This window comes from Nematolebias whitei, chromosome 3 (genome assembly GCF_014905685.2).
Source record: "Nematolebias whitei isolate Nwh7 chromosome 3, NemWhi1, whole genome shotgun sequence".
Lineage (NCBI taxonomy): Eukaryota > Metazoa > Chordata > Actinopteri > Cyprinodontiformes > Rivulidae > Nematolebias > Nematolebias whitei.
In genome coordinates this window covers 53,027,493-53,039,823 of record NC_056500.1, presented here as the reverse complement: position 1 = coordinate 53,039,823, position 12,331 = coordinate 53,027,493, and the positions used below count along the sequence as shown (strand labels likewise).

At 45.3% G+C, this 12,331-nt stretch overlaps 2 protein-coding genes across 2 annotated transcripts in view; one reads left to right on the top strand and one right to left on the bottom strand.

Annotated features, from left to right (window-relative positions):
- Nucleotides 1–459: 459 nt before the first annotated feature.
- Nucleotides 460–3,580, top strand: nipa2 (NIPA magnesium transporter 2). Its single transcript, XM_037698326.1, has 5 exons — nt 460–690; nt 1,495–1,551; nt 1,860–1,950; nt 2,287–2,447; nt 2,520–3,580. The coding sequence occupies exons 1-5, from the start codon at nt 552–554 to the stop codon at nt 3,176–3,178; spliced, it is 1,107 nt and encodes a 368-aa protein (XP_037554254.1). The 5' UTR covers nt 460–551; the 3' UTR covers nt 3,179–3,580.
- The window catches only part of cyfip1 (cytoplasmic FMR1 interacting protein 1), a gene marked incomplete at its 5' end in the record, with an annotated part of 159,045 nt that continues 150,266 nt past the window's right edge, over nt 3,553–12,331 (bottom strand). Inside the window, 4 exon segments of the mRNA XM_037698324.1 lie at nt 3,553–4,053; nt 7,717–7,864; nt 7,956–8,194; nt 8,320–8,414. Of these exon segments, the coding sequence (XP_037554252.1) occupies nt 3,889–4,053; nt 7,717–7,864; nt 7,956–8,194; nt 8,320–8,414 (647 nt within the window).

The window sequence follows — 12,331 nt, the reverse complement described above, 5'->3', positions numbered from 1 at the left end:
GTGTATATTCAGTAAAGAGGAGACAAGACGACCTCTGAGACACTTTATATATGTGTATATTCAGTACTGAGTGAGTGCTGCTGTGGCAGGAAAGTTGAGCAGTAACTAATTACTAACCAGCAGATCCAGTAGGACCAGCAGCACCTTCAGGTCCGCTCTATAACCGGTCACTTCCTGAATTCCAAACTGGTGAGGTAGTTTCCTTGTCAGAGAGAGCTCTGCAGCTCTCTCGTTGCTCTCTGATAACCGGTTGTGTGAACAACGTTCAGAGCAGCAGTATGTGTCAGTCACTCTGCTGCGTTTGTTCTGGACACAGAAGCAGATGTTCCTAAATGGATTTTTCCAGCTCGTCAAATGATGTCTCTCCAGTGTGTAGTGTGTCGTGCAGAAGCGGTAGGTGTCGTGTAGTGACGGACGTGTTGTTCCAGCAGAGCTGTTAGTGTTCTGCTCTGCTTTCAGGTGTGTGGGCTGAGCGCAGCTGCTCCTTGGATCAGCATCTCCCCTGCCTGCTGGTAAATGTGAGTGAGCGCAGCAACGCCTCCAGCCTCACTATGGGTCAGGACCGGGGCAGGTACGACTTCTACATCGGCCTGGCTTTGGCCATCAGCTCTAGCATCTTCATTGGGGGCAGCTTCATCCTGAAGAAGAAAGGACTTCTGAGGCTGGCTAAGAAGGGATCGATGCGGGCAGGTACTGCACTTTCACATACATTACACGCAGGTCAAATCAGAGCCGAGCCCAGAGACACTGGGAAGTGTTGGTATGTGCTGACGCTCCCTGCTCTTCATGAGCTTCACCGACTGGTGAACCACGAGTCAAACCAGTTGGACAGACCTGCTCGACATTACAGCTGCGTGCATTTCTGTGCAGGGTGTGTTTGTGTCACCAGCTCTCTTTAAACCCGAGCAATTATTAACCAGACACGTCTTCATGTGGAGCATCTCCCTCACACTGGCTGTAAACACGTGAACAGCTGGTAGTGCCATGCTTCTCGTGTCAGGAATACTGTCGACATTTTGAAGTGGCACTTTGGAAAAACGTTATGAACAAATAGTATCTTACCTGTTGTAGATAGTTCTTTGAAAGAGCTCAGTTTGGGGAAACGGTTTGTTCGACCAAACGGAGTGCACTGCTTCTGTCTTCAAGCTGCTCCGGTCTCCCAGATTGGGACTTTCATGTAAACACTATTTGTGTACATATTTTCATCACTGTCAGTTTTGAACTACACAAATATTTTTAAATCTTGTTCCCATTCCTCTGCCCAGATAGCATTAGCAGCGCAGCGTTGGTCGATTCTAAATATTTCTGCAGGAATAACAGTGTAAAGTCAAATTGACAGTTTACAAATAAGATTTGCATAAAATGTGAATTTTTGAAGATTGCACTGGTTTCTAACAAAATCAACTTTGAAAGAGTTCACAACTTTTGTACAGACCACCACTTTAAAATAAGTGAAATGTTCCTTTAACATGTACGGGTACGTTTGTTTTTCAGGCCAGGGTGGTCATGCATATCTTAAAGAGTGGCTGTGGTGGGCTGGTTTACTGTCAAGTAAGTAATGATTGCTGGACACTGGTTTAGTTTAGCTCATCTTACCACATTATTCTGGTCAATTATAAAATCATTTGTGACTATTCTTTTTATTTTAGGGTAAATGCTGATTGTTGCCTCTCAGGAACTGTCATGTTGAGTAAAACGGATGATCAACGTCTGAACTGATTTCCAGTCGTATTGTAATGTGTGTGTTGGTGCAGCAGCACCTTAAATCACAGGCGCTGTTCTAGTGTCCGGCCTCGTGCGGCTCTGTTGCAACATCTGGTTTTCCAAAAGGTTACCAGCTGCGTTCTCATGTTTTCCAGTGGGCGCAGGAGAAGCAGCCAACTTCGCAGCGTATGCGTTTGCTCCTGCGACGTTAGTGACTCCTCTCGGAGCGCTCAGCGTACTCGTCAGGTACCCACAAGTCAGAGCATGAACATCAAGCGTTCTGTGCATCAATATGTCTGACACACACACACACACACACACGTTCAGTCAGCTTCCCTGTCGTTCCAGCACGTGGTGGAACAACATCATGTTCACAGGGTCCCACTTACATCCAACAGTAAAAAGATCTGAACTAATAAAAACAGCCACTAAATGCACACCAAGCACCAGTAGCATCAAAACATGTTGAACAGCAGCTGTTTGTTGTGGTAGAGCATCTTCTCCAAAGGTAGTTGACTGCAAGTGTGTGCGAGCTGCGTGAGATGTTTGCACCAGGTTCTCAGAGCGGCGCTTGTGTTGCAGCGCTGTGCTGTCGTCGTACTTCCTGACGGAACGGTTGAACCTGCATGGGAAGCTCGGCTGCCTGCTCAGCATCCTTGGCTCCACCACCATGGTGATTCATGCACCGCAGGAGGAGGAGATCAGCAGCCTTAAAGACATGGCCAAGAAACTGGTTGACCCAGGTACAGAAGACGCCTGTCACTCTTCTTCTCAAGTCATTATTTGTCCCTGACCTTTGTTTCTACATTTCTTAGGATTTCTTGTCTTTGCCACTTTGGTTGTCATCGTGGCTCTGATCTTCATATTTGTCATCAGTCCACGCCACGGTCAGACCAACATCCTGGTCTACATCACCATCTGCTCAGTAATTGGGGCGCTGTCGGTGTCCTGCGTCAAAGGATTGGGTATCGCCATCAAGGAAGCGATTGCAGGGAAGAACGTGCTCAACAACCCTCTGGCCTGGATCCTCCTCTTGGGTCTGGTGGGCTGCGTGAGCACACAAATAAACTACCTAAACAAGGCTCTGGACATATTCAACACCTCTCTGGTGACGCCCATCTACTACGTGTTCTTCACCACGTCAGTGCTCACCTGCTCCGCTATCCTCTTCAAAGAGTGGGAGCACATGGGCGCGGATGACGTCATCGGGACGCTCAGTGGCTTCCTCACGATCATTGTGGGCATCTTCCTGCTGCACGCCTTCAAAGATGTTAGCGTTAGCTTGGCCAGCCTGGCTGTTTCCATAAGGAGGGAGGAGCGGGCCTGTCCTGTGTCCAATGGCACGGCGTCCCACTCCACCTATGAACTGCTACAAAACGAGTCCACAGAGGACTTGGAGGACAGGGACAGGTCTCTGCTTTTTGATAGCGTCTCTAGAAGGAATGGAGCGATGGCCTCCTCTTTAGATGTTTAATATAAATTTGATTTTGACATGGTTTATAAACAATGAGACAATCAGCTGCGGGGGCGATGTGGACACTGTCTTTGCTTTAATTTGCCTTATCACGATATGTCATATTACACAACTTCATCTCATTCCTTTGTAGCTCTAAAGAAGTTTGGTTAAAACGTTTTGATGCTTTTTCTTGCACCGAACTACTTTGTATGAATCAAGCCTCGAGGTGATATTCTATATTCTGTGTGAGGACCTGCTGATTTGACTTGTTGTGATACTTGAACAGTTTACGTTGGTTGTAATTCAGAAAAATACACTGGGTGAGGAGTTTTTACACAAGTACTTGACATACCAACAGATTTGTAACATTTATTGAATTAAAATGATTAAAACATGAAACAAGGCACTGAATAATTGCTTAACATGAGTATGAGATTTTCTTTTCAGTTTACTTTAAAACGTTTCAGTATGCAACAGAACAAAAATTACTTCCACCCGAATACGTCACCACTGCAAACCTTTAGTCATCTGATAAAAAGCTCATCTCTATCCCTCATCTAGTGGCTTCTCCACGTATAAAAGTTCTTCCATAATCTATTCTCATAAGGCACAAGTGAATAAAAAAGTGGCCCAACTTATTGCATTTAACGGTCCTTTGTTTACAATGACCTAACAAATCCTAGCTGCTAATGCTCAGAGTGCTGTGCACTGGTCCACGGGCTGGAGCTTCAGCTGCTGGCGAGGGACTGGTGGATGGGTGGCTGGAAGCATCGGACGTGTTCCACCGGCAGGTTCTCCCCATCTCCAGACTTCAGGTACTTGTTCAAGATGGCAAAGATCTCGTCGTTGAGGATCTGGAATTTGCGGATTCTGTCCACCATCTTCTTCAGAGGCTAAAGGGAAGTAAACACAAACCACTTGGTTTAATAAATTCTGTGTTTTACAAACGAGGCACTTTGCTCACATATACAACTTCTACTGGAAGGAGGAGATTTTAAAAAAGGCAAAACAAAAAAATAGCTCAGCTATTTAATGGGCTTGCATGTGGTTTAAAGGTATCCACCTTCTTCCTGGGGGCTCTACTGTCTTAAATGATTCTGGTACAACTTCCTGTCAGACACAGGAAGTAGCAGTCAGCTGTGGTTAACCATGGTAGCGGAGTGCGGTTTACTTGAAAGTAATTTGCATTCAGTTTAGCAGATGAAACAATGTTTTGTTCACATTTATTTAACAACCATAAAGTTGACTAAAGTAGCCGTGCTGCGTTCAGGTACCTGTTGTGTTCAGGGCTGCAGAACAACCAGACCAAACTAAATCTAGTGTCTACAACAGTTTGAACACGGACCAAAACAAAACGAGTTCCTGTGAAAACAGGTTTAGTTTCATCTCCTACAAGATGAGGAATTAAGAAGAACGTGTCACAAACATGTGAACTTGAAGAGACCACCCAAATGTATGTACCCACACAGTATGTGTTCATCTTCACTTTGTTGCAGACATGCTAATTAGTTGCTTTCTGGAGAAATTCGCCAATTTCAAACTAAAATATGTAATTTACGTGAATAGTGTAGATCCAAAGAGTTTGTTTTCAGGGGGGTTGGGTGGAGGGGTGTCAGAGACGAGGTGGATGGCATTTCTCTTTAAGAAACAACGTTCCTCCTCGGTCACTTGGCTTAGTGAGAAGGGGTTCTCTCTGCAGACCAAAGGTGGGCGTTTCTGGAGAATAGGTGTTTGTAGAGGACAAACACTGTCCTGTGACGAGATAATGGCCCAAAATAAAAAATGTTCTCTTTAGAATGTTGGCTTGTATACCTGGATTATTGAGCATGGACTTTGTTGCTTTCAACTTGTTTGACACGACTGTCAACAAGGAAGAGGGCCGGCAATGGAGGAGGGGCGTACCACAGAGACCATCTTAGCAACAACATAACTGGTTTGTTCCACTTTGGAGTAAGCTGTTGGAGGAAGAATCAGTTTTGTTGTGTTTCCTTGACTGATGAAGCCTTCTGGATCAAAGGTGAAACGTTTCAGTACAAAAAAAAGAAACTGTCCAGATGACCTGACTGAAAAATGTTGGATTTTATACCTGGATTATTGAGCATGGACTTTGTTGTTCTCTTTAGAAGTTCTTCTGTGAGATCTGATCTATGAAAGGAGCTGAAACATGGAGAAGGACTGACCCTTAAAATGTGACACAGCTGAGGAAGTTAACCAGTAAACAGAATACCTGCTCCAGTTGCAGACATCTGACAGAAACTGATTCATCTGCAGTGACTGATTTAAAGTTGAACAAGAAAATGAAGTTAAATGAAATATCCTTTGTCCCAAGGCCCCTTTAAGGCTCTATTTACACGGACACGATGGGGGGAAACGTAGGTTTTTTTTCATATGTTAGAGGAAAAGATCCACGTTGCCACGGACGTTTTTTGTTTACATGCATCCGAAGGATTCTCCCTCGCCCTCCCAAATCCGCTGTAGTTACCATGCCAGGTCATTAGATGGCGCTGTGAATTTTGTACCTTCACCTAATGTGCATCAGTGTTGCAAAGTCCGCTTATTATAAGCGACTTTGGGCTTGTTTTTTTCTAAAGTCGCTTGCAAATCTTGTGAGTCGCAGTTTGCGGTTTTTTGGGCTTGTTTTTGTACATGAAGCCGCTTATTTGGGCTTGACTTTATTTCTGAGTGAAACTAGTTGATTATCTCCCATCTCCGCACAATAAAGCAAAAGACGAGTGGCAGGTAGATTGTCCCATCTTCGCCCTCGTTTCCTGTTTATCGCTCCCGCCCAAAGTGGCGAGGAGGCGCACACTTGTGTCGTCACTCGTCTTTTCACAACACAGCAAGCAGCCGTGCAGTAGCCGCCCGCAGCCACCAGAGAGCCCAAAGTGAAGAGACCATGAGCTCCAGTAAGTGGGGAAAATATGGAAAAAAATATAATAAGGAGTGGGAGAAAGAGCGCACACTTAAAGAATGGATTCGACCTCAGATGGGAGATGTGTCAAAGGCATTCTGTAGGTTTTGCAAGTGTGAAATACGTGCTCACCATGCTGATTTAATTCAGCATGCCAATACTGAGAAGCACAAAAAAAAACTGTGCACCCTTCTCCTCCATGAGGCTCACAAACATGGGTTTCACTGCCCCAAAACACAGTGAAACAAAACAAAGAAATGAGCTAAAAATAGCCACCTACATAGCCTGTCACACATCAATCAGTGCTGTGCACCATCTTGGAGAACTCATTGGATCCCCTTTGACTGACGGTGAGATCAAATTACACCGAACAAAATGCACTGCATTAATAAATCATGATGATGAAGATGGTTTCACACTTGACCTGTTTGAGTTGGCTCATGTGTGTCTTTGCTTTTAAAGAGACATTTAAAAAAGGGTTTTTTTTGTTGACTGTGTTTACTAGTTTGCTGTTACATATACCTTTTTATTTATTTTATTATTATTATTTTATCAGAGCTTAAAAGGACAGCTCAGAACATCCTTGTAAAAGAGATTGAATATCTCAATGGATTTCTTCCTGGTTTAAAAAAAAGTTATTTTATTCAAAGTGTTTAGCATAATTTTGCTGTTGTTTATGTGTAATTCCATAATAAATATGTTTATACTGTGTTAAAACGGCCTCTGTTTTACACAATGGTGGATTGCCAGTTGGGCTTTTTTGGGGGGCTTTTTTTAAGAGCCGGTTGCTTGTTTTGGGCTTGTTTTCATAGAGCTGGTTGCTTGTTTCTCTCGCGAGATCTGGCAACACTGATGTGCATGTGTGCTGCCTCGGCACGCTCCTTTCCTCTGGGCTAAAACAAAGCTAACAAGAAAAAAACAAGTAAAAGCTGGATTTTGGCTGGATTGTGGATAAGAGTCGACAGATATGACGCCAAGTGGGACCGCTTCGTCCAACAGCTCCACACCGGTCGCTGAGCGGACAAGAACCGAGTCGACGATGTCGGACTTTACTCCGTGATAATCAGTAGCTGATTACTGCAGGTAAATCAAATGTTCTTAATAATGTTAGTTTGTGTTTACTTTGATCACACAACCAGCTGAGTTTTTATTTTTATTTTTCCTGAAAGAAGAAGGAGCTGTCCTTCCACCAGGCGGACCGGTTCTGAACGAGGCTCGGCCCAGATGCACTGCAGGAGGACGCCGAAGACAGAGATGTTGGATGAACTATCCAACAATTTTCAGTCAGGTCATCTGGACAGTTTCTTTTTTTGCTGAAACACCATCTTAGCACCAACATAACTGGTTTGTTCCACATTGGAGTAAGCTGTTCGGGGGAAGAATCAGTTTTGTGTTGTGTGTTTCCTTGACTGATGAAGCCTTCTGGATGGAAGGTGAAACGTTTCAGCAAAAAAAAAACTGTCCAGATGACCTGACTGAAAATTGTTGGATTGTATACCTGGATTATTGAACATGAACTTTTTTGGTTGGATGAACTATTGATTTAAAATTCCCCTCAGTGTTTTTTTATTCAATCCAGCAACACTTTGATCTTTGTGGGCTTGGACTTTTCAGTACACATTGTTGTTCTTTGTCTCCAACTCACCACACTCTTGATAATCTCATCTTTGCCATCGTGTTTCTGAACCTTGAGGAGATGATAGCTGAAGTCGAGGATGTCAAAGCGTCTCTGCTGTCCCAGGAGAGCAATGATCATGCAGCCTGCCCAGTGGAGGCCATCTCCAAAACACTGCCTGGAGGACAGGAAATGAGCCGCATGAATAAACATCTAGCAATTTTAAAGCTCACTTGTTTGTGGTGCAGCAGCGTGAGATGAGCACTCACTCCACAGTGAACTCGTGGGCTCCCACAGGGATGCAGTATACAAACTGCATGGCGCTCCAGAGGCGGTGGAACTCCACGCATTCGTCCACGTGCATCACACCATTACTGGGCAATGGCCCACGCCAGATGGGGTCATCCAAGAAGCCTCGCACACGAGCGAGAATGACCTCAAACATGGACAAGCCGCAGCACAGCCTCTCCTTGGTCAGCAGGTCACCTTCACGGGCAATGGCTATTTGCTAGAGAAACAGAAAACAGGAGACAAATAAGTAAAGAAGAAACAGTGATATTCTCAAGATCATAAGAATGAGTCTACTGTTAAAAAGATATTGACTGCTTCCTGACATGCTCACACTGGTTCTACCTGTGGAGTTCCAAGGCGCTCTATGAGTGGGACCATGTGTAACGTTGTGTATTTGGCTTCCAAGCGCTTCATCTTGGCATCCAGACGTTCCCCTTCTATGAAACAAAGAAACAGACAAAAAAAGTGTTACCTTAGACTCCAACAATTTTCAGTCAGGTCATCTGGACAGTTTATTTTTTTGCTGAAACGTTTCACTTTCCATCAGTCAAGGAAACACACAACACAAAACTGATTCTTCCTCCAAACAGCTTACTCCAAAGTGGAACAAACCAGTTATGATGGTGCTAAGATGGTGTCTTTGGCACGCCCCCTCCTGTGGTGCCGGCCCTCTTCCTCGTCAACAGTCATGTCAAACTAACCAGTTTGCTCTGTGAACAATGAGCAGTCCTCTTACTCATAAAGCTACAATCAGTCTCAACTCATTGGTCCAACTACTGTGCTTAACACAACCGCTGGCAGACCGGATTTGGCAACAGAGGATTAGACAAGACATCATGGATGCGAGCGGCAGAAATTCAGAGGATTTAAACAGCACACACGGTTCACCTTCCATCAGTACCTCGACTACTCCACCCAGAAAAAAAAAAAACGGCTGAAAAAAATACAGAATCGAGTGGGAAAAGGAACAAGAGTGGCTGGAAAGAGTGTAAGATAATGGCTATAAAGTGCACTGTACTGTCTGCCAGCGCACTTTTTCTGTAGTCCATGGTGGGAAGTTTGATGTCAAACAGCATGCTTCTGCCGTTGGACACATAAGAAACGTGAAAGACAACAAAACCAGAAGAACACTTGACCAGTATGTTGTCCACCGGGCAATGTCAGAGGCAGATATGGTATGTAAAAAAAGGGACAAGTTTAATGTGTGAAAGTGCAATGAATGTGAGAATTAAAGCCAAAGATACATTTTTTTATTGTGATATCCATCCATCCATTTTCTTCCGCTTATCTGGGGTTGGGTCGCGGGGGTAACAGCCTAAGTAGGGAGGCCCAGACTTCCCTCTCCTCAGCCACTTGGGCCAGCTCCTTCGGGGGCATCCCAAGGTGTTCCCAGGCCTGCCAAGAAACAGTCTCTCCAGCATGTCCTGGGTCTTCCTCTGTGTCTCCTCCCGGTGGGACGTGTTTGGAACACTTCATCAGGGAGACGTCCAGGAGGCATCCTAACCAGATGCCCAAACGGTCTCCTCTAGTGGTGAAGAAGCAGTGGCTCTTCTCTGAGTCCCACCCAGATGACTGAGCTTCTCACCCTATCTCTAAGGGAGAGCCCAGACACCCTGTGGAGAAAACTCATTTTGGTCGCCTGTATCCGTGATTTCGTTCTTTCGGTCCCAATCCGAAGCTCATGACCATAGATGAGGGTAGGAACATAGATCGACAGGTAAATTGGGAGCTTCACCTTTAAGTCAGCTCTCTCTTCACCACGACAGACCGGTACAGTGCCCGCTTCACTGCATATGCGGCACCTATTCGCCTACTGATCTCTCGCTCTACCCCCCCCCCCCCCCCCATTCTTAAACAAAACCCTCAGGTACTTGAACTCCTCCACTTGGGGCAGGACCTCCTCCCCGACCTGGAGAGGGCACTCTATCCTTTTCCGGCTCAAGACCATGGCCTCGGATTTGGAGGAACTGTTCCTCATCCCGGCTGCATCACACTTGGCTGCAAACCACTCCAGCGAAAGCTGTAGATCACGATCTGATGAAGCCAATAGGACCACATCATCTGCAAAAAGCAGAGAAGCAATCCTAAGGCCACCAAAACAGATCCAAAACCTTGGCTGCACCTAGAAATTCTGTCCATAAAAGTTATGAACAGAATCCGTGACAAAAGGCAACTTTGGCGGAGTCCAACTCTCACTGAGAATGAGCCTGACTTACTGCCGGCAATGCAGACCAAGCACTGACACCGGTCATACAGGGACCTAACAGCCCGTATCAAAGGGCCCGGTACCCCATACTCCCGGAGTACCCCCCACAAGGCTCCCCGAGGGACGTGGTCGAACGCCTTCTCCAAGTCCACAAAGCACATGTAGATTGGTTGGGCAAACTCCCACGCACCCTCCAGGACCCTGCCGAGGGTATAGAGCTGGTCCAGTGTTCCACAACAAGGACGAAAACCGCACTGCTCCTCCCGAATCCAAGGTTCGACTATCCAACGTACCCTCCTCTCCAGAACCCCCAAATAGACCTTACCAGGAAGGCTTAATAGTGTGGATCCCCCTGTAGTTGGAACACACTCTACGGTCCCCATTTTTGAATTGGAGGACCACCACCCCAGTCTGCCAATCCAGGGGAACTGCCCCCGATGTCCAGGCAATATTGCAAAGTCGCGTAAGCCAACACAACCCCACAACATCCAGAGCCCTAAGGAACTCCGGGCGATTCCACCCAAGCCGCATGTCGCTTGGACTGCCGGTACCCATCATCTGCTTCTGGGGTCCCACAGGCCAAAAAGGCTTGATAGGACTCCTTCTCTAGCCTGACAGCATCCCTCACCGCCGGTGTCCACCACCGGGTTCGAGGGTTACCGCCGTGAAAGGCACCGACAACTTTGCGGCCACAGCTCCGCTAAGCCGCCTCGACAATAGAGGTGCGGGACATGGCCCACTCGGACTCAATGTCCCCCGCCCCATAGGTTCGCTATGAGAGGTAGTTTTGTTGAGGTTCTTGTGATCTTTTGTTATCCAACAGCCATGGTATCAACATTTTTTACAACTAATTTTAATTCATTTCAATTCAATTCAGTTTATTTATAAAGCGCCAAATCACAACAAACTTGTCTCAGGGCACTTTACAGAAACATTCACATACATAAAAGCCAATTAGTAAAGTTCTCTATCTAAGGAATCCAGCAGACAAGTTGAATCTTGACTTCGTTGCAGTCTCCCATCCTGAGCAAGCACAGTGGCAACAGTGGAAAGGAAAAACTCCCTTTTCAAAAGGAAGAAACCTCCAGCAGAACCAGGCTCAGGACAAGCGGCCATCTGCTTTGACCGGCTGGTTTGAGAGGACAGGAAGGAGAGACAGACGAACACAGAATGGTAGGGCCAGATATAGGTCCAGGTGTACCTGAAAGACAAAAAAAAAAAACATGTTAAGGATAGAAAAAAATAATTACAAATGTTGGGCAGAGTAAGTAAAGACAGTAGCAGAGTGAAAATTGTGGTCAGTTTGTCCTCCAGCAGTCTAAGCCTATAGCAGCATAACTAAGGGACAGCTCAGGAAACCCAAGCCAACCCTAACTATAGGATTTATCAAAAAGGAACGTCTTAAGCCTAGTTTTAAAACTGGATAATGTGTCAGCCTCACGGACAGAAACTGGAAGTTGGTTCCACAAGAGAGGAGCCTGATAACTGAAGGATCTGCCTCCCATTCTGTTTTTGTAAATTCTAGGAACCACAAGTAAACCTGCAGTCTGAGAGCGAAGTGCTCTGTTAGGAAAATATGGAACAATAAGATCTGTAATATAAGATGGAACCAGGTTATTGAGAGCTTTGTAGGTTAGAAGTAAGATTTTGAATTCTATTCTGGATTTGACAGGGAGCCAATGGAGAGAAACTAAAACTGGAGAGATATGATCTCTCCCAGTAACTCCAGTTAAGACTCTGGCAGCAGCATTTTGGATCAACTGAAGACATTTTAAAGAAGTATTTGGACACCCAGATAATAAACCATTACTATAGTCCAGTCTAGACATGACAAATGCATGGATCAGTTTTTCTGCATCATTTTTAGATACGATGTTTTTAATTTTAGTGATATTACGCAGGTGGAAGAAGGAGGTTCTAGTAACGTTTTTAATGTGGGGGATAAAAGACATGTCCTGATCAAAAATAACACCAAGATTTTTAACATTAGAGCTGGAGGACAGAATAATGCATCTAAGGAGGGAGAAAGACTGAAAAATTAATTCCTAAGGTGCTCAGGTCCAAAAACCAAAACCTCAGTCTTGTCTGTTCAACAGGAGAAAATTAAGGGTCATCCAGGTTTTTATGTCTTTAAGACATGCTTGTAGT

Excerpts from the sequence above, each read along its gene's own strand:
- nipa2 (XM_037698326.1), top strand. The coding sequence starts at position 552 with ATGGGTCAGGACCGGGGCAGGTACGACTTCTACATCGGCCTGGCTTTG. Across the intron at positions 691-1,494 it reads GAAGGGATCGATGCGGGCAG|GCCAGGGTGGTCATGCATAT; the intron begins GTACTGCACTTT and ends TTTGTTTTTCAG. Across the intron at positions 1,951-2,286 it reads GCGCTCAGCGTACTCGTCAG|CGCTGTGCTGTCGTCGTACT; the intron begins GTACCCACAAGT and ends CTTGTGTTGCAG.